Source organism: Drosophila serrata, unplaced genomic scaffold (assembly GCF_035046125.1).
Source record: "Drosophila serrata isolate PLE 108 unplaced genomic scaffold, ASM3504612v1 contig_382, whole genome shotgun sequence".
In the NCBI taxonomy this organism is placed as follows: domain Eukaryota; kingdom Metazoa; phylum Arthropoda; class Insecta; order Diptera; family Drosophilidae; genus Drosophila; species Drosophila serrata.
In genome coordinates this window covers 9,161,279-9,183,757 of record NW_028257280.1, presented here as the reverse complement: position 1 = coordinate 9,183,757, position 22,479 = coordinate 9,161,279, and the positions used below count along the sequence as shown (strand labels likewise).

General features: G+C 44.2%; 1 protein-coding gene across 1 annotated transcript in view; it reads left to right on the top strand.

Moving 5' to 3' along the window:
* Positions 1-1,718: 1,718 nt before the first annotated feature.
* The window catches only part of grn (GATA binding protein grain), a 36,015-nt gene continuing 15,254 nt past the window's right edge, over positions 1,719-22,479 (top strand). The window contains 5 exon segments of the mRNA XM_020954549.2: positions 1,719-2,004; positions 3,391-3,877; positions 15,668-15,954; positions 16,075-16,329; positions 16,331-16,910. Coding sequence (XP_020810208.2) covers positions 3,562-3,877; positions 15,668-15,954; positions 16,075-16,329; positions 16,331-16,910 — 1,438 coding nt within the window. The 5' untranslated portion in view covers positions 1,719-2,004; positions 3,391-3,561.

Genomic DNA, 22,479 nt, shown 5'->3' with positions numbered 1-22,479 from the left:
AATGTACAGTCGAACTTCCGCCACTCATACCTCCACTGCAGTCTCATAAAAAATTTGTTTTATGTATATATGGCTTCTCTTGCAGTTGGTAAACATTTTTTATTAGCAGATTTTGTGCAATATTAAAAACAGGATTTTATGGTATAAGGAAATGAATAAAGCGTGTAAAACTATTACAAGATATGTACATATATTTACACTCTTTATTCATTTCGTTTATTCGTAACATTTAGGGCATATTGTTTATTATATATACAAATTCGGCCTGTAGAAGTTTTTTATTTAGAAGTTTGACTGTGGCAAATAAAAATCAGCAAAAAAGCTAACTTCGGGAAGTCAAAGTTTAAATACCCTTGCAGTTTAAATTTAAATTATAGCAGCGTTTTTTTTATATGACAATTTTGTTGACAAATCAAAGTTTAAAAACTTATAACTGAGCCAAAAAATCATTAATTTTAATTCAGAAACCATTCCTATGTTTGTTTATGTTAGGTTAATAAATCTGCTTACTCAATTTGAAATTTTAGAAAATTGAAATTTTTGTCAATTTTTGACAATTTTAATGATGTAACCCCTTATAAAAATTGTGAAAATTCGAAAAAATTTCAATATTTTTATTTTATTCCGCAGATGGCTAGATAAATTCGCCTGTCGATGCTGATCAAGAATATATATGATTTCTAGAGTCGGAAATGACTTCTTCACAGCATTACAAGCCTTTGACTAAATTTATAATACCCTGCTAAAGTATAAAAACCAAAATGTTGCACACGTATTCGACTTCCTTCTTGTTAAGACGTATGTGTATGTGCTAGCTGCTTATGCGCAGCAGATGTACAATACATACGCACCAGCAAAGGAGCCAAGTTGCCGCGAAAATATATGAGCTCCATATTAATAATTTGCATCTAGATAGGAACTATCTTTTCGCAAAAGATGCTGTGCGACGAAGGGGAGATGTGTAGTTCTCTTAATTTCCAGCTGCTAATTTATGCAAATTTAGCCCCGTCTGTGTGAGTGAGCTTGTGTGTGTGTGTGTGTGTGTGCTGCAGCTAGCCATCCCGCTCTCACGCCCTGGCATACGCATACACAAACATAACTCAAAAATCGTCAGACAAATCTGCACACATGTTAAAGCCCATAAATAAACCACATAATCACAAACGGAACGATCGATGATTGTTGTCACTGTTTGACAGCGGGCGAGGTATGAGGAGGGAGGGAGCGGCGTGGAGCGAACAGACAACCAAAACGCAACGCAACTCTATAGTGCTAGTGCGAATGTGTGTGTCAAGTGCAGAGAGGCGTGCCGCAGAGAGATTATTGAACGATGCACTCGAGCGGAGAGAGCAACAACAGCAACAACAGCAATCCGAGGGGCAAACAAACAACAAGCAGCCACTGCAACTGCAACCGGTTACCTGCAAAAAAACACGCCCCGCTCGCCAAGCGGAAGTGTGACAGGCATATTGTCCGCTCGGGAAACAAACGGCTATCTCTGTTGCTCCCCCGGTCGAACTGCTTGACAGTGCGACCATCTTGTATGTGCCAGCACACTCACACGCACGCACGAAGGCCGGCCCTCGGCAAACGGGTTCTCCCCCTCTCTCGCTCACTCGCTCGCGCTCCCTTCCGGCCCGTGTGCGTGTGCCCGTGTGCGTCTGTGTTGGTGTTCGAGCAAGCAGCGCGCTGGTCTTTCCTGTTTTGCGCTCGTGTTCGTTCAGTTCAATTTCAACTGTTGACGTGTTTGCAAGCGTGTTATCGTCGATTGTTCGTGCGCCCCCGTTCGCTCGTTCGCTCGTCTTTCGATTCTCGTCTCGCGGCGGTCGCCAACACCAACAACAAACAAAAGCTCAAAACGCGTCGGCAAAAATTCACAGAGCTCAGTGTATCAAACAAAACAAATGTATCAAAAATAAGAAACAACAAATATACGAAACAAAAGAAAACACCCAGAAAAACCAAGCAGTGTGACTAATATTCGAAAGTGTTTTTGAATGAAATGTAAGATCAAGTGACAAAAACCCAAGAATATATATCTTGAAAACCAAGAAACCAATTTGGAAATAAACCCAGTAAAATAGATTTTAACGCTAGCCCGCCGCTATCCCCCCGAAAAAAGTTCATTATCCTTATCGAACGATCAGAGCCGGAAAACCCGAAAATTGCTGACACGGCGTTCGAAAAATCTGGCACTTGCGCTTATCAATTTATTGCTATCAACTTTGGACAACAAAAACAAGAACCAAAACGAAGACATTTAATGAAAAGTGTTTGCTTCTTTTTTTTTATTTCCACCTTCACCTCCACTCCAGTTATCGCTTCTGATAGATAGATAAATTGATTGAGTTTTCGACTGAGGAGGAGAATCAAAATAGTCTGCTTATTTGTTTTTCTTGCACCTTCCTCGGGAGGTAACAAATTATGTTGCCTTATCGCGCATTTCTGTAGCGCAATTGTCAATTGAGCGATAGGCATCTGGCACCTTAAAGATAGAGTCCGAACGCGGGTTGTCCTATTAATTTCTCGAAGCCAAAGCAAACAAGCGGGGCAAACAGAAGAGGTAGTCGTAGTTGAGTCGAGAAAGAACTCCCGTTGATAATAATCGTTTCGAAAAAGAAATCATCGAGTGCAGTGCACACACACATACACACAACTTGCTATCTATCGCTGATAAGCCCCCGAAAATTCCCAAAAAAAAAAAAAAAATGTGGCTACCTGTCTAAATCAAAGGGGGGAGTTGTCTGTGCGCGATACGCCTTGAGGTTCTTTCTTCGTCAGTCGACCAGCCAGCAATTCGAGCTCTGCGATAAATCTCTAATTCGTCCCAGATTGCGCCCACACACACACGCAAACACACACTCAGTTTCACCTGCCTCCCGCGCAGGAGGCGCCGTCTCCTGACATCCCGCAGATTCGGTTGCCGAAATCCCCAGGATTTCTCCTTTTGTGCCTGCCATTGTCTGCTGCGTGTGTGTAAACATTGTGACAGTGCCACAAGGCCATTGTGCGGGGACATGTTTATTAGATCCCCTGGGCGGTCATCCATCAATCAAACAATGAATGCCAAAATATACGATTTGCTTTCTCTATTTTTGGCATTTCCCACACACCAAAAAAAAAAAAAACACTCACACACTCCGCACTAGCCGGAGCGGATCCAAAAGTCCAATCGTAAATCAACTCGTGGTTATCCTGTACAACTGTACACCGCACCCATAAAGCCATAAAAACAATTGAACAAAAATGTAAAGCTACCGCGATAAGAATGAGAGCGAGTGATAACGCCGGCTACCGTTAAAATCTTATCAACAGGCAGACAACCAAAATAAAATACAGAAAATAAAACACAACTTCAGTTTGCTAAAGTTGAAATTTCTTGACTTGCAGAGCGCGAGAGTTATTGTGCGGTTAAAATGCGTAGCAATTGAGGGAGCCATCACGAAGACCCCGCAGAGCTTAGCAGAGAGATTTAGAGCGATATAGAGATCCGATCCGATCCGATCCGACTCGATTCCTGGCCCCCGGTAGCACAGAAAAGCTTTCAAAATTATACTCGAAATGGATATGACCTCAACAGCGGAGGCTGCCGCTCGCAGCTGGTATGACAGTCCGCGCTTAGGCGGCGGCTCCACCGGCGGCGGCGGCAATGGGGGCGGTGTCTCGCCCCAAACGAACGGCCTTGGCAGCGCCGGCAGCAGCCTGGCCCACAGCCATCACAGCCTCTCCAGCGGCGCCAGTTCAGCGGGCAGCAGCGTGGGAGCGACCCTTGGCGGCGGCGGCGGTTCCGGACTGGACAGCAGTGACATGAGCGCCTTCTACGCCCTCGAGAGCAATGGACACCATCGGCGCTACTATCCCAGCTATCATCAGCACAGTAAGTATTAGTTCCTGAAATTATACAAAAGTTGCTTTGAGACTTTAATGGGAATTTATTACTTGGAATCGGAGAAGAGATTCCATCTTCTAAGAATAGTCGATTACAGAGATGTTCATGATTTATAAAGATGACAGAAAAATATAAATCATTTTCTAAAACTTGAAGATATTTTTTCCAACTCAATTGAAACAAAAACTGTTAGAAAATATATTCTTAATACCAATAGCATTTTATACATATTACTAAACTTTGTTTCCTTTAAACCTACGCTACATTCGCCGAGAATTTAAATTAAAGAAGTTTACGACTAGGAAGATTTATTATTGATTCATTTATTTACTGGATTTCCCAGAGACATATTTTGTATCTTAACTACCAATAGTAATTTTTACATTTGCTGTGAATTGAATCTGAGCTAAAATCCATATATATTTTACACTCTAAAATGATATTAAAATTCTCCTTTAAATGTCAACTAAAATTGATAAAGATTTATGGAAATTTTCCAAAGTAGGGAAAGTACCACGCATACCCCCAACCACCATTTCGATTTATGTTTTATTTAAGTAATTTCTTCCATCTTTTTTTCGTCGGTTATTCCCCCTTGGACATTTGTTCTAATGTCATTTCTAATGCGTTTTTAATGAATGTATTTTGGCTGGGGGTTGCCTGATAGTTGACGCTCTGGTTGGTATTTTACGTAGTGCGTGGGTGTTGCCGACCCTCCGCCTCACCGCTTTCCATAGAACCAACTTCCCCCTTGTGAACCGCCCAACGCCCACAAATCGATGGCTTCGCGCCTTTTTTGTGTTGCTGAGTGAGCGTTTCCTGTTGGCCGCCATTGAAGTTCTGAAGGGAAAGGGAGTAGAAGTCGATAGCAATCGCCGTTGTCCTGCAGCTAGATTTTAGTCCTGAAACCTAAATTAAAGTTACAGATAAAGCTAGGAAACAATTGGAGGCGATAAACCAGGAACAACACAATCTTAAATTAACATAGAAAAGTTATAGTGATTAGGGAAGTATTAAAATGAAAATCATGATTAAATATAACTATTTAAAATTAAAGGAAATCATTGAAGAACAACGTCAATGGGAAATTAATATTCATGGCATATTACAAAAATTGTTTAATCACTATTTTAAAGCTTAAAATGTGTAAAGTCTTTGGAAAAACAAAACGAAAGTCTCACTATCTGGGTGTATTTCTTAATTTTCCCCTCTTTTATAACTCTATTATGATTGTAGTTTTCCCTGCCTAAAATGTGGTGTATTCTTTCAGTTGAGTTTTCTCCTAATTGTCTGAAATTTGTTCCTCGGTCAGACTGAAAATGATCTATGCTCATTAGGGAGAGAGAGAGCCCCCCGAAAAAAAACCGCGCAGACGACATTATTTTTGTTTTTCTGTTTTATTTTTATGTATATGTATATTTATATATTTTTGCTAAAGAGCTCAGAGGTGTGTGTGTGTGTGGAGGTTCACACGCCTCCAAAAAAAATTTCCAGTTCCGCTAAGTTAATTTTCAATTTGAGCCACCGTTGGCTCGGTTTTCTGTTTTGGGCTTTCAGTTTTCTGGGCTGAGAGTCACTGTGACTGCTGTCAGTTTTGACAGTTGATGCCCCAAACCATTTTCACTTGGCACTTAGCATTGCCGGGCCCATTGTTGCTGCAGCTTTTGGGATTTGGCCGATGTTGCTGCTGTCTCTGCTGCTGCTGCTGCTGGCATTGGTTTTGGTTTTGGTTTTATTTCTCGGCTCGGTTTGCATTTTGACAGTTCCACGTAAACGCAGCGAACACCCAAACGTGACATGCATCAATGCGGCGTGGTCGCTGAATTTATTTCCTGCTCTTTGAGTGTGCAAAATTTTAATTTAAAATTTCAGCTCAGTGCCCGCGTAACTCCCCTTGACACCCCGTAACTCCTGATTTCGACTTCGATCCCCATTCGCATTCCCAGCACCAATCCCGATCCCTGCGGAATGTCGGGCTAAGTGAGGCTGCAACTGCAAAGTGATCAATCAGCTCGCGGAGGCTGTGTGCCGAGGCCATTCCTTTTGCATTTATGTTTAATTCATGTTATTCATATGCCGACTTTATTGATGCTTGATTTGATTCCATCCAGCGATCCCCCAGTCGCTGCTGTAATTCATTCATGCCGCGATTTGGAGCTCGCATTCGGTATCGGATTCGGATTCAGACTGGGATTCAAATCGTTTGACAGACAGTTTGTCTGGGGAGTGGAGTGAAGTGGCACTCGACGGACGGGCACCTGTGGCGAGCGTTGATTTTAAAATTCATTAGTCTGCATATGTCACATCTCGGGAGGGATTAAGGAGACCCAAACCCCCCTCGAAAAAAAAGTTGGGGCTGTCAGAAGCCCAATTTAGTTGTCAATTATGAGCGGTCGTCTCGCCCGACTTTAGTCGCTGTCATTAGTGGCAAATTAAGCAACTAGGGCGGTATCAGTGTGGGTTACTCTCTACTCCACCGCCATCTACTCTTTTGGCCATTGCAGTTTAATGGCCAACACACTTTGAGACACACACACACTTATGTATATACACTCCCTCGGAGATTTTTATGATAGCCCAGGCCATAAAAACCAACGACAACAAATGTGAAATTTAAATTTCAAAAGCAAACATGCCGAAAATTTTGGCAATAACTTTGGTCTGCCGCGTGACTCGTGTGTGTGTGTCTGTTTATTTGAGCTTTTGTTTTATTTTTCTACATTTTTTCATCTTGACTCGGTTTTTTTCTCAAACATTTTCGATGAAAAAATACAAACACACAACCTCTTGTTTTTGTCCCTCTTTTTATATCTTTGTTTTTGTATTTTGCTATTTGTCTTAAACATGATTGTACACTTTTGTGGCCATTGGGCATCATACAAGGGTTATATAAATTGTAACTAGGATTTTCTTTTATTTTAAGTTTGTCTAACTAAATACTATAGATATATCTATATATTTATATAAATAAAATAGCCGGAATTTAACGCCAACATCTCCATAAAAATAATCGTTTAAGCCCCATTTGCATTTAGCCAATTAAGTTAAATTAATGTTGGCCATAAGAAGATTATCGAAATAAAATGAAACATAAAATTGGAGCACAGGTTGTCTATTTAGTTTTTAAAGGAATCTTTGGTATTTTTGTGGTGTTGAAGAGTTAACTAATGACCTTAAATGAGAGCATCTAAAATTCGTCAAGTCATCGTAACATGTTTGATTTCAGCTTTTCTTTTGTGCTCGCTCCGACGGCTGTTAAAGCTCGAGCATAAAATTTATTTTTAATTACCCCGAGCGAACCGAACGGTTTGAATATATTTTTTGGCCCGCAAAAATATATATGCAATTCGAACCGAGCGAGTATAGCCATTGCATTCACACTCGGTAAGAGATGGATAGATGCCCCGATAGAGATAACGATATCTGAGGTCCAAGTTTTTGACAATATTTGTGTGTGTGTGTCGTGCATTTTCATTTGTTGCTGGCAACTTTTTCGGCTTATCTGTGAGGCAAAATCGGGCAAATGAAAAGTTTTTGCCTTTCTGCGGCGGCCGCTCTGCTCGGTTCATAATTCGAGAAGCTGAAAGTTCCCACAGCCACTTAACGCAAATGTCACGCACAGTGGGCTGCTGCGACTGCTGCTGCTGCTGCTGCTGCTGCACTGCTGGCCACAAAGGATATCAAATGCGATGCGGGCCCATTGAAAAGGCTGGCCAAATCGAGCTCCTGTTCCCTTTTTGCCCCTTTTTGGAGTGAGCCTATCCAGAGCCAGCAGCTACCAGGTGTTGCACTTGAAGCGCTGTCCACTCATAAATTTTCATGCGGCCAGGCCCGAAAGCGCATAAGCATAAGCCGGACTGTTACTGGAGTTTCCAAGAAATTACAAACAGCCAACTTGGCTAGCCAAGTTGGGGCTGGGCCGTAATAGTTGTTGTAATTTACCGACTGCAACCACGAGGCTTTTGGCCTTACAGTCGGTCGGAGCTATAGCAATAGCGTGCCGTGGCCAGAATCTCGGCGGCAAATCTTAATCCCGGTGCGCAAGTTTTCAGCGAATTGTGTGCGAGTGGATGGCCTATAAAAGTGAGTTATGGTATTGCAATTGAACAGCTGGGCCACCGCTGCGTATGATTGATGTGCGTTTTGTACTGGAACAAAGTCCTCGAACTCCTTGACAAAAAATCACCACACACAGGGAACAGAGTTTAGGGGGAATTAGCACAACTAAGACCATTATTGTTAACGCTTTTGTAAATAGGTGGATAAGATGCATATTTTAAAAATAATAAGAATAATTAATTCATGTTTTCAGTGCAAAATTGCGTATACGTTTTAAAAACGATTCTCTAGTTTTTGAGTGGTTTATTCTTTATTCATTCTCTATTCAATTCGCTTTGATTAAAGTGTCTGCCAAATCATGCCACATTAATTATGACCCAAATTCCTGGAAGCATTCCTTACATCGTACGATCCATTGAGCGGCAAAGTTGAAGCGCTGTTTGTGTTATATTGCTCGTTGCATTGACAGTGCCGGTCATTCATTCAACCGCCCGCGTTGTATGTTGCACATGTTGCTGCTGGAGATGTTGCTGTTGCTGCTGGAGATGTTTCTGCTGCTGGCGCGATGTTTTAATTAGTCGTAGCACAGCGAAACTGTCTTTGCTTAATTAAATGACATAATTATAAGAATGTGCTGGGGCAGGACAGAGCCAAGCTCAGCCTACGCCAAAATGCCACATGCAACACGTGATGTTGCGGCTGCTGCCGCTGTCGTTGACATTGCGGCGATGCTTCAATTAATTTGCACTCCAGCAGCACAAGAAACTCTTGGTGTGGTTGTTCTTGCATTTGCTGCATTTGCATGCCGCTGTGTCTGAGCCAAAGGTGCCGCCACATTGTCCATTGTCCGCTGCAGTAACATCAAGAGCTGCAGCAGCAGAAGCAGCAGCAACAGCAACGTCCACATTCCCATTGGCAACACGTTTCGCATTCTAATTTGACGTTCACTGGACTGCGGCTAGTTTGCCTAGTGTGAACAGCTGTCCTTCAATCACTATCAATGTCGCCTGATGTTGCTATGTTGCTCCGTGGCCGTTGCCGTTGCCATTGCCGTGTTGCTTCAATCTGGCCAAGATGGCGACTCCTTTAAAGCTTGCCGCCGCCTGCTGAATCCTCCGGTTTCTTCTGGCTTCTGGCGAACTGGGCCGGAAGTCTTGGGCCTGTCATTTGTCAGCCGCGATTTCCAGGAACTTGTTCAGAGAGAAAAATACGAATATGGTTATGTATGCCTTGTGATGTGGCATCATCAATAAGCCGGCTACTGGGCCTCGTTATTAATTTGTTAAATCAAAAAGCAGCTCTGCGGCGATTTATATCGCCCGGCGAGACAAAAGCTTACGCACGGCAGCAACATGTTGCTGTTTCTGTTGCTGCTTGTGTTGCTGCTGTTGTTGTGATTTGTCTAACACAGCAAGGGGTCAATATGAGCCACCATTCTCCTCCTACTCCTCCTCCCCCCACAGATGACCATACAAAGAGCCCAGCAGCGGCATTCATTAATTCTGCAGCAGCAACAGGAGTTGCAGATCCGAGCACGGCAGCACCAGGCTCCTTAGCCGCTCCTCACGATTTGTGAATGCAATTACAATATTGAATATTAGCGCATTGTTGCTGCCCCCGCTGTCAATGCAGCAGCAACCTGCAACTTGCAACAACGACAGCGCGGCAACATTTGTGTGCCACTGATAAATTGTGGCTAATACATTTGTGCAGTCCGTGGTCCCATTGCAGTGTCAAGTTTACAAATGACTTTTGCGACATTCGCCGGAGATCTTTGGCGCTGATCTCGAATCAAAATTAATCGAGCGCTCCCCCAAAAGAGTCATTGTACTCAAAGGCAAATTGCTTCCCAGAAATATCAAAGTTTAACTATCGAAATAGAACAATCTTACCGGGAATTTGAATTCGAATCCGAACGAGATGAGACAGAGGCGACCACCTGTAAATGGGTTCTAACAAATGACGCCTCTCTAATTAACATTTGTCAATGTTGCTGCCTTCGATGAGTAAACTGGTTCTCGGGCAGAGCAACCCGCACCAATAAAACCAATAAAAAACAAAATAAGCAAGGGAAAAAACTGTGCAGAATTCTTTGGGTTCACAGAAATATGTGTCGCAAGAGACGCCGCCAAAAATTTGTTGGCAATGCGCGTGCAGCATTCGGGATCCAAAGGAGCAACATCACGATTTTCGCTGCTTTTTCGTTTGCAGCCTTTTTTGGTGGCCGAAAACTGTTTAGCATAATTTTTAGCATCCTCCGCGGCCGCTCATCTTTTGTTGGCGGCGCGTGTGTTTAATAAAATATTTTATTAATATGCGAATATGCCAGCAGTGGACAGCAGCAGCAGCAACCTCACAAGAGTCCAAGACTCGAGGTCGCATCAATTGAATTTCTCAAGCTCGGCTTATGAATTTATGCAACGTTTTCCCCGCGATTCTTTTTTCCTCTTTTTTTCGAGGCATTGTCTTTGTGTTTGGCCCTTTGTTGTGATAAATGTCAACGCGTTCTTATTTATGACATGTGAAGGGGCCCGCTGGTGGTCCACGCAACATTGCAGCAACAATCCTGGCGGCGGCAACATCCCGATTTCGATTCCGATTCCGATGCCGATGCCGATCCCGTGAACAACAGCAACTTGTCAGCGGATCTTCGCGCGATCACTTCAAACGCTGCCTTTGAGTGACCAAATTTGGTTTTGCCATATAAAAACTTGTCAATTTTAATGATTTCGCTGACGCTTCGAACTGTCATAAGTGCGCCCGCAGGCATTTCTGGACAGGATTGGTGCATCCTTTTCGGGCGGGGTGTCCGCTCATTAGCCAGGCCCCGAGTAAAAACAACTTCCCAACCAACTGTCAGGCCAAAACAGTCCCTTTTTGACTGACTGCCTGACTGACTGGCTGAGTGACAGTGGGGCTTAGCATTTGCATAAGTTGGCATTGCGTGGCCAGGATTCCAGTTCAATGCACGCGCCTTTTTGTGCCAACTTGCAGCCGCATTATTAGCATTTCTTTATTTTTATTTTTACTTTTTTACCTTATGTTCACCCACCACCGGCGTTGCAAATGTTGCAAATGGCCACAAAAATGGCGCATTTCAGAGAAACCCAGCCCCAGTCCCAGTCCCAGTTCCAGTCGCAGCCGCAGCCCAACTCCCAACTGTAGCAGCTTGTTGTTGTCAACCAGCTTTTCCTTAACATTTTGTTTTTCATTTTATATATATATATTTTTTTTATTGTGGCCACAACATTGTGGCACGTATGCAAAAGCTGGGCCAGGCCACGTAATTCACACGTTTTGGCCGCAAAACCAGTATTGTTTTTTCCCGTCTCATCGCGGTACGCTCTGCGTCAATTATAAAGCAATTAATAACCGAGAGAATTCCTCGATTCCATAATTCCGCAAAAGACAACAAGAAATAAATAAATGAGAGCATTTTCCAGGGCAGTGCGTTGTGCAACGGCATAACTTACATACAAGCCAGGGCAGCTACTTGAGTTATTAAACGCATTATCATAAATACAATTGACAACTTATGACTAATGATAAGCTGGCATGCAACGCTGCAAATAAAGTGTTAATAATATAGATGGCGGAGGCAGCGCAGTTTGCGCTTAATAATGCAGCCTGCCTCTGTCAGTCACTCAACTTGGCCAGAACGTCAGTCAGCCAGTCCTTCGGGCAGTCATCCAGTCACCCATCCAGCCATCCAGTCACCAAGTCATCCGGCTATCCAGCCATCCGGCAGTCACTCGGTCCGTCAGTCAGTCGGAGTCACGCAACTGCAGAAAGCAAAGAAATAATTAAAACAAACAAGCGCGCAAAATGCTAAGCAGTCGGGAGACCCAAGTTTTCAGCTTCAGTTTCAGCTACTGCTACTTGTGCACCGAAAGAAAAAAATATATATATATTTAATAGCTCAAGAGGCACTGGAAGAAATTTGATAGACTTCATAACATTAATACATCATTACTTAATTATAGACTCTGCTTCTTAGTTCACAATTACCAATGCTATTTGACAAAGGATTAATTCCCGACATCTCCTAAACTATGACACTTGTCATATCCATTTGAATGATATAAATATGAAATATTTTTCCTTGTGCCTCCTATTAACCATCATGGTGTCTTGGAGCAGCCGAAACTGACCTACCTGCTGAGCGCTCGATCTCAAGCTGGCTGGCGGTGGTGGCTAAAACTGGAATCCGTTATAGTTTATGGCTCGTTGCTGGCTGCCTGTGTTGTTGCTGCTGCTGCTGTTTCCACTGCTGCTGCATGCTTAAACAATTTCCAATTTTGGAGCAGGTGTAACACCGGCACAGAAGAGAGACACAAACACTTGACCGCATTTTGGAGCCACGCGCCTACAACGGCAACCTGGAGTCGACACCGTCACCCGTTGAGCAGGTGAAAAGTCCCAGATCCCAGGTCCCAGGTCCCAAGTCCCAAAGTCCTTGTTCCTCGAGGGTAGCTCTGGCTATAAATTAAGCCACCGCCTGCAGACAGGGTCAAGTCAAGCTGCAGCAGCAGCAGGATTCCCTCGTCCTGGCCAGGCCAGGCCGTTCGCATGATTGATTGCTGGCCTCCGCTAGAGGGCAGGAAGCAGCTGAATCCACTAATCGACTGCCACTGACATCTCACATAAGTTCCTCGGAAAATACCCTAGAGATAAGCGAGCGAGAGCGAGAGCGAGAGTCGCTCGTTTGCGGATTTGATTTCCCTCGATTGATAACGCCCAGCATTTTGGCACCCCTAATCCGGGGCAGCTTGGTTGGTGTGAATTTAATTTACCAGAGAGCTGGCAATCCTTTTTTTGTGTCCTCTCCTTATCGAGATGTGCTTTGAGGAGATCTGTCACCCCATCCCGACTGTGCTCGTCCTTTGTTTGTCCCTTGGCCTTTCACATTCAAATGATGCTAACGAGATGGCCGAAATGATAACTCTCCGGGCAGCTGATGCATTTTACTAATTGAAGCCATTTCATCTGGTTTTTCTGTCATCTTCAAATGTCCAACACGTCCGGCTAAGTGCATACGAGCCTGCCTACGTACATACACATTAATTATGTCATTCACGTCGTCGTCAAGCGTCAGCTTCGATTGCAATTAAAAGGCGCTTTAAGCCAGGTTTTTTGGATTTGCCTTAGCCCGGCTTTCGGATGGACAGGCGCTGAGAGCGTTGAGCGCTGTCAAACGCTTTTAAAATGTCCCAGCCACAAGCGAGAAGGAGAAAGAGAGAACGTCGGCTTTCATGGCTTTGATCTGTCAGTTTGAAGAAATCAAGCGCAGGCCAAAAACTTCAAAATCTTTTCTTCTTGTTTGCTGGATTTGGATACTCTTTAAGAGAGTACTTGTAGTTTTATATATTTATATATTTTTATAATTTATTAAGAGCGAAGTCCAGGTGTCCGTAGATCCACTTCTAAAAGATGAACTAAGTTCGATCTATGCAAGATCATAATTCTGTAGGGATAAGACGGGTCTCTCTTAGAAGTATTAAATTTTTGTATAAAACAGAACAAAAAGAGTATATAAATTCCTTGGTCATCCAACGTGTCTTCCCTTCTTGTTTCTGTACTTATTTTATTTATACGTTTTATTGTTGTTACTTTACCGCTTTTGTTGTTGTTGTGTAGAACGTGTCAGGCTGGCTTTATTTTTGCTTTTTTTTTGGCCTGGAGACGACCAAGGGCAGGCAGCGTTTTCCACCAGCACGAGCTTTGCATATACAGCAAAAAAATGTCGTTCTTTTTGTTTCAAGTTTGCAACTTTAATTGCCGTGTACTCAGCTTCAGCTTGATTTATTAGCGAATTGTTTTATACGAGCGGCGAACAGCCTCAGCTCAACAAAAAACAAAAACACACACACAAAAAATAAACAGGTAAGAGTGAGTCATACTCGCCGGGATTAACATTAACAGCCCGCCGAGCTATCGCCAACACCATCGGTTGGTAAATTGAAAGTTTCGCCATGCCAATTAAAGAACGCATCGGACATTGATTTGGCAACGGGTCGAAAGATGCAACGATGCCCGGACATATAATTTAGCATGACCAATGGTATTATTTCCCTCGATCTTGCTAAATTATATACCCGCAGTGACGACTTCATATGGGGGATCTCTCTTCGATTTTATTTGACTTGTCGTTGGCGCAAAAGTGTGAAGTCTGCACAGCAGATCGGGAAACGCAATAGGCACATTTCTTTGATTGAGGCATCGCACTGGGAAAAGTCTCGGCGAGTTGCAAGTTGCAGGTTGCAGGTTGCATGGTTCTGACGTTTCTGCTTCTGATGTGATGCTGCATCAGGCAGCAGCTAATTTCTATAATCAGGCACACGTACATATAATATCGCCACTAAAGCACTGTTATTAGGATAATCAAATGGGTATTATCGCAGACAGCGATCCAGCAAAAAACCAGCGTTCGAGCATCCATCGATCAGGTTCTTTGTGATTGCGTATGATGACTGATGAATACTCTTATGAACTTTGCGAGAAGGGTAACGAAACTTTTTGTATCTAAGAATTTTATTTCGTCCTTTTTACTGGCTTATAGAATTATATGATAATATCGGGATTAAATTTTCTTATTGTAATATCGTAATATCCTGAAAAAATGTACCTAAAAATATAATAAGTAGTATAAAGATTAACTTATACAAACAATCTCTTCATTAACTTGAATTCCCACTGCAAGAACTTATATTATATTCCTCCCATAGAGTATTCAGAACTCTCCTAGCAAACTGACTTGCAAACTTTCCCTTACACTCTGCCTTTTTGACTCTTGTCTTGATTTGGCCTAATCCATCTTGGCGAGCAATGAACTGACCTACTGTTGACCAACCAACCAGCTCCGACTGCTGTTTCTCCTGCTGAGGTTGCTCCTGCCGATGCTGCTGCATAATCAAAAATAATTTCACATACAAACAAGCCCCGAGGGCCAGCGACTTGCGACTCTTTGGGGAGCTGCAGCCGATATTAATGATAATAATAAGAATAAGTGCGCCCCAAACAATTGCAACGTGCCCCCTCGATAATGCCCCTCCTGCGAGGATATGGGGATCTGTCGGATCCCTCGATCGCTGGATGGGATAGGAACGGATCGGCTTGGACTCAAACCAAGACTGCGACTGCGACTGGGAGTTGAACTGGGAGCGATGGAGTAACCGGCAGCATTGGCGCACATAAATCTCACTTGGTGTCTGCTAAATTATACACTGCCAGACATTTAGGCTACACTTTTAGCCGGGCCAAAAGCCGAGGTGAGCCGGCCCGAGCCGTTGATCGATCTTTTTAGCTCTGGGACAAAAGTTTAACGCGATTGTTTATGATACAAATTAAACAATTTATGACAATGCAGAAGTCCTCCCCCCTGCTCGCTCGCTCGCTCGCCGGTGTATCTGTGGCCTCTGTGGTCTCTATGGTCTCTTTGCCATATGCAAAGTTGGCCCGAAGGCCATTCTGAGGCGGCTCTTTCTCTCGCTGGTGTTTCATAAATTATAACGCAGCTTTTCCGCAAATTTGCGCGGCAGCCGACAGAGGAAAATAAGAGTAGGAAAGGCCGGAGAAGAGACGGAGCGTCATTTATTACGAATTTTGATCGCTTCTGGTCGAGGCTTAGTCGGTTAATCTTCGTTATAAATTCGGGCCATAATTGATTTAATGCAGCATTTAACTTGATTTTTAACCCCATTTTCGTTATTTTTCTTGCAGCATCCCGCATGCCCTCCACCCATGCCACGCCCCAGGTGTGCCGGCCGCACTTCCACACCCCGCTGAGTCCATGGCTGACCAGCGAGCACAAGTCCTTCGCCCCCGCCAGTGCCTGGAGCATGGGCCAGTTCGCCTGCCCGCAGGAGCCGCAGGTGGAGCACAAGCTGGGCCAGATGGGCCAGGGCCATCAGACGACAGCCGCCGGCCAGCACTCGTTCCCCTTCCCGCCGACGCCGCCAAAGGATTCCACGCCCGATTCCGTGCAAACCGGTCCATCTGAGTATCAGGTAAGAAAGTTTTACATAAGTTTATCGATTGATATTTAAAAGTTACTGCAAGTTCTCGATAATATCATTTAGTTAGACTTCACCTTCATGAGCTAACCAGCATTTTCGATCTTTTCGCAGGCCGTGATGAACGCCTTTATGCACCAGCAGGCCACGGGCTCTACCTCACTGACGGACGCCAGCTGTGCGTTGGACATCAAGCCGTCGATCCAGAACGGCAGCGCGAACGTCTCCTCCGGCAGCGGACCCAGCCAGAGTTCGGCGCCCAAGCAGCGCGAAGGTACTACCACTAATCCCAGCTCCAACTCCAGCAGCAGTCAACAGCAGCAGCAGCAGCAGCAGCAGCAATCCCAGCAACAGCAGCAGCAGCAGCAGCGGCAGCAGCAACACTAACAACAGCAGCAACTCCTCCGCCTCATCCGCCGCCGCCGCAGCAGCAGCAGCAGCAGCTGCCGCCTCCCTGTCCGCCTCAGCAGCCGCCGCAGCCACGTCCTCGAACGGATTGTTTGATGGCACGGCCCAGGCGCACTATGCCTCCCAGAACAACAGCGGAGGCGGTAGCAGCGGTAGCGGTGGCTACGACAGCAGTAGCTATGCCTCCTATCACCAGGCAGCCGCCCACCATCAGGCGGCAGCGGTGGCGGCGGCAAATATGTTCCAAAGTTCCTCGGTGGCCGCTGCTGCAGTGCGTCACAGCATGGCTGCGGCGCAGGCGCACCATCATCACCATCACCATCATAGTGGACACCATCACAGTGGCTCGTCCTCCGGGGCGGGTATGCATTCACTTGGTGGCTCCGTCACTGGCATGGGCAGCATGAGTGGTGGCAGCGGTGGTGGAACCGGTGGAGGAGCGGGATCCGGATCCCTGAGTGGTCATGGCGTTGGATCCACGGGCAATGGCAATACCAGCCTGGACATCAAACCCGTGCGAACGAAACCCCGGACGAGTGCTGGTAAGCAAGACAAAAGCCTCTAGACATTATGCGATCTCGGTGTGGGTGAATAATCATTGTTACTCGTTATCGATGGCCGTCGATTGTTTAACCATTCAATTATGTTTAATCTCAGTGTTGTGTGCAATGTGACTGTTTACAAGGTTTTTGAAAGAACTAAAGATATATCTAAATATTCAAGAAAATGTATCAATATAGTAAAATAAAATTCAATCTTGTATTTTATGGATAAACCATAGATAACCCCTTGTAAACAGTCTCAAAGTGAACCACTTATTGTTTAGTTTTCACTTTAGTTTGTAGTTATCATTTTGAAAGCCAAACCCATCCAACCAACCAACCAACCAACCCCCACATGTCCCCCTTGCTTACTTTGATTGCCACTGCTCTTTCACACGCTCACGTGGGAAGACCGTGTTCGAGCTGAAGAGTTGAAGTCCGAATCCGCGACCGAACTTCCATCACTTAACTCCTGCTCCGGCACTTGACATGTGCTCGGGAGCAGCATGCTGGCCACATTCCCGCCACTTGAGCATGTTTCCTGCCCGCGTTAAAATGTATGCAGAAAGATCCCAGGGCCGAAGAGAAGCCCTTTCCTATACATTGCTACGCCAACGTTGCGTATACGCCATGAAATCACAACATTACAATGACAACAAATGGCAACAACAATAGCTGCATTTTGCGGCAGCAACTTCAATGCTATTGTCAACGCTTCATGTTGCCGTTGTTGTTGCTGTTGTGGTTGTTAATTACTTCATGTTGCTGCTGCCACTGCCACTGCCTCTGTTGCAAAGACCCACCACACAAACAAGCACACACATTCATTCGCATTCGCTGCGGAAGTTGCAGCCTGCTGCACCTGCTTTAGCGTTGCGTTTTTGCATGGCCCGGCAGCAGCAGCAGCAGCATATAAAAAACAAGCAGCAGCAACAACAGCAACATCAGCAACAACGACATCTTTATAGCCGCCACTCGGGCCATGCGTGAGGGTCGCTCTGCTGCCAACAGTTAACAGCCAAACAGCCAACCCCCAAAAACCAGAAGTAAACCAGCCAAGAAAACCAGCTGGCTCAAAGCATAACAGCCACATTAGTCACAGCAGCTATATTAAACGGAGTAGTAGCTATATTAGCCTGTAGCTGTTAGTTTCGGTCTAACTTCTGTTAGGGGATAAATTAGTAACAACCAGTATCAGTAATTATATATAAGTTTTGGACAGTAACTTTGAACTCAAATAAAATGCTAGCCCTCCTAATCTGTACTTAAACATATTAACTTCTTCACAAGATGAGCAAACTTAGCCATCTTCTATAAAGGGAATGCTACACAAGACATTTTTATAAGCATCATAAAAAAAAACCCCAAGCACAACTACATTTTGTGAACTTGCAACTAACCTCCGGTTAAGGGCAAATTGTTGAGGCACTCGCCGTGCTTTTTGCACCTTTTTCGCACCGCCGCCAAATGCAATTGTTCGTTTGTTACGTTTCATTACAACACACCGAGCGCACACCTTGCTTTCCAGCTGCACCCACTAAATGCAAATAGAGGCGAGATTCGTACCTGTATGAGCCATATAATCATGACTGTATAACAGCCCCGGACACAAAATGAGGAAGCAGCTCAAGAAAAAATATATATAAAGAAGAGGGAGAAGTCGCCTGACAAAACGCTGGCAGATTTTATTTTATTTCATTTTCTTGGCCCGGCGACAGTTTTGTGTATTTTTTTTGTAAACTCCCTAACTAACCAACCACAAGGCAAAGCAGGGAGATGAGATGAGATGAGAAAAAACATTGTCTGCCTTCGTTAGTCCCGGCAGCATCTTGTTGCCTGTATTTATTTATCGTTTATCGCATCGCCGGCGATAAGTTTTTCGGGCGCAAGAACATGTGTTGTGGCTTTTGTGGCTCGTTGCCACCGCAGAATCCAGAAACCTCAGACTGGAGAATTCAGAATTCAGAATTGAGAAAACGTCGAGTCCAAGAATCGAGAATCGAGCGAGAATGCAGCCAGGCCATTGAATTGATTGGATGCCATTTGGGCTTTTGTCAGGTGAAAATAAAAAATGTTGTGAATGAGCTTTAAGTAATTGATATGGGTACGCGACTTGCGACTTGCGACTTGTGACTGTGGCAACCTTCGTCTGGGGAGCTCGGGATTCGGGATTCGGGATGTATCTGGAATCCGGAGGAGTCCCTCGATCCTCTTCACTTCACTCAATCAGGGCTTAAGGCCAGAGCAAGAGCGGGCTTAAAGGCATTGTTCCTTTGTCCTCGCTGTGACAGCTGTGGCCTCAAAATGAGGCGCTTGCCATTTATTTAAGGCATTCACCATCGACTCCCCCTGCGATTCCCCTTAACCCATTCCTTAACCCATGCAATTTATAACCCCTTTTTGCGATCGAAAGAGCGTGCCAATTATTCATACTGTTTCATTTCAATTTAATTGTTCTTCATTTTGCGTACCTTATGCATTATCATTTTTTAAATATTTTTACAACAATTAAAAAAAGTGTTCGATAATCAAGCGAAACAACAACTATTTACTCACACATCCATGTGTCTTTTGTCTTGCTCACCTGTAATCGTCTCTCTCTTAACTATCCTAACCAGCCCATAAATCTGTATATTAATCCAAACAACTAATTAAAAAACGAAGAAGAGGGGGAGAGATTCTCAGGATCTCCCTCTCTCTATGGCTGCCCACATGCATGACAAGCAGCAAATTAACAAGAAAAAGGTACAACACATAAATTCTAGACAATTATGGCCCACTGACGCCAAATGTCAAATCAAGCAGCAACAGTTAGTTGGACCTTTAGACCCCGGGGACAACAGCAGCAGCGTCGTCGAGGCCAGAAGAGGATGCCAAATCAGGCCCTAAAAACAGGTTCAGTTTCGGTTTCAGTTTCAGTTTTGGGTTCGTTTTTTTGGGTTTGTGTTTCTTTTTTTGGTTTTGGGTTATATGGGCCCCAGACAATGTCACACCGTAAAAAAAAAAAAACAAACGGCCGAGATGAAAATACCAAAGTGTGCACAAATTTCCAGGAAATTACAGCCAGATGATTGGGCCCTGGACCTCAACTTCAACCTTAAACTGAAGCTAAACCTGGACCACAGAAGATGATGTAAATGGAGGGGGAGAAACAGTTATAAGCAGGCTACTAAATCATAGGCCAACCTGCTACGTGTCTCGGGGAAATGAAAATAAAAATAAATAACAAATAAAAAACAGAGAGGTGGGACAACCGCAACAGTAGAGGCAAATTGAAGGCAACGAAACAAAAGCGAGGGAAAATATATACGTATATAAAAAACAAATGCTCTGCAGGGCCGTAAAACAAAGAGAGTCTGAGAGCCAGAGATCCCTATAAATAGAAGTCGTATCAAAAAGTAGTAAAACCCAAAAGAAAGAAAAGGAGGTTCCAAGTGCGCGTGCGCAGCAGCCCGACTTTTCTTGCTTGCCAGAATTGTCACTGCCTTTTTTTGTGTTGTCAAAAGTGGGCACGTAGGGTAAAAACATCATTAACAGCTTTGATTTATTAACTGCCGACTGGATATTCCTATCTATGGCGGATTGCTCCATCCCCAGCACAACTTCCCGGGAAGCCGAAACCGAAACCAAAAGCCAAGGAGAATATTCCGCTCCAACAATAGCCAGGCCACACTTTATGGCTTAATATGCAGCTAGACTTTGGGGGAACGGGGTGCCTCTGTGCCTCTGTGCCTCCTTTTATGCTAAATGTTGACTCGACGGTGGCCTTCCGTTGTTCTGCTTTATGACAAACTAATAAATGCATAAAGTTTTCAATTTTCAACGGCTTCTGTTGGAAGTGCAAACCGAAGACAGATGCGCGGCATAAATATGCATGAAATACCCCTATATATATGTTACATAGGGCAGGTGAAAATTTATGACTGTGCCAACTCTCCTCTCAGACACAGAGAAATTCGCAGCTGGGGACATAAAAAAATTCAATTTCAAATTTCTCAAGAAATAAAACACAATTTTCTGCCACACTTCTTTGTTGCCATAATTTATGCAATTTTAATTCAGTGGGTGTTGTCTCCACTGATTGGCGGCACTTTTACGCAGAAAGCGAGAGCACACCCAGCGGCGGCAATTAAAAGAAGTGCGATAAAAACCAAAACAAAAAAGTACCAAAAAAACATATAGTAAAGCAAAGCAGAGCAAAACTTGCGATTAAATGAAAACAAATGAACTGTTTATTTAACGCGCCCGGGGGCCAGGAAAAAAAAAAACAGGAACCCAAAGAGATTACTTGACCACACGCTGGGGGGAATGGGGGAAAACACGCAGAGCGCTTTATTTAATTTCCCTGAAAGCTCAAGAACAAAATGCTTGGAATGCCTGCCGAAAAAGACAGGACACCACAGGACACCGCAGGACACGTGTGACAATAGCTGCGTGAACTAAATCACGTGAAGTGAAGCCAAGTTCTGTCATCAAAACGCAACTGAAATTCCCCTAATGGCATTTCGGCAGGCGACGCACTTAATGAGATCCGAAAAACACCGCCTCACTGTTTCTTTTTTTATATTTTTCGGGGCTTGGCTTTAGGCCAGTGGCTAATATTCAATAAAAAGTTATGCTCATGTGGCCATGTAAAAAGGCTGGCTTAATTAATTACGCCAAAGGTCTCCCCTCAGAAAGTAGCGTTAAATCTTTTGGTTTTCTTTTTTTTTAGCATAGCTAATGGGGGGTTTTTGGGGGAGTGACTTTATGACTAAATTTCAATTTCAAAACAAGCGCTCGGTAAATAGCATAAAAACAAAACAAAGACTGAACACAAAAACCGAAATAATGAAGCCCATTTAGTGGCGTCATTAAATGAGTTGTGGAAAAGTCGGGGGAGTACGCAGAAGACCACAACTTCGTCTCTGTGGAGAAAACCCTGGAGTTGGCAGAAGACGCAACTGTAATGTGGAACGTTAATAACGCGTTACATTTGCAACTTCATCTCTCCGCTGCCCCGATGCCCCCTCCGGGTCAAATCAACTCGGCTTACAAATTATGACTAAACTTATTCAAATGAGGCTGACTTACAGTTAGCCTCTGAGCGAGGGGTAGAGGGCCGAGAGAGAGGCCAAACTGCAGTCACTAGAACGGAGCCTTAATTAAAATGTGTAAAGTCAGCAAAAGGCAATGTCGAAGCCCCGACAGAGACGGGTAGATGGCCGGCGAAAGAGAGGGAGACACAGTCGACCCCAGCGAATCCATCATTTCCGCTTCCATGCGTTTGCCCAGCAACCCAAAAAAATACAAAAAAAAAATAAAGAAGGCAGGAAAAAACTTTTAAAAAAAGAATACAACACAACCAGTAACACACACTCACACACATAAAAACAAAAGACATCAAAATGACTGAGAAACAGCTGAAAAATGTTGCTCTTTGCTGTCGTTGTTGCTGTTTGTTGCTGCTGTTGTTGCTGCTGTTGCTGCTGCTGCTGCTGTGCATCATTGCTGCTGCCGCTTGTATCATGTTGTTGTCGCGCGCTTAAGGTTAACCCATACAAATGTGCGGAAGACAGTCTCCCAAGAA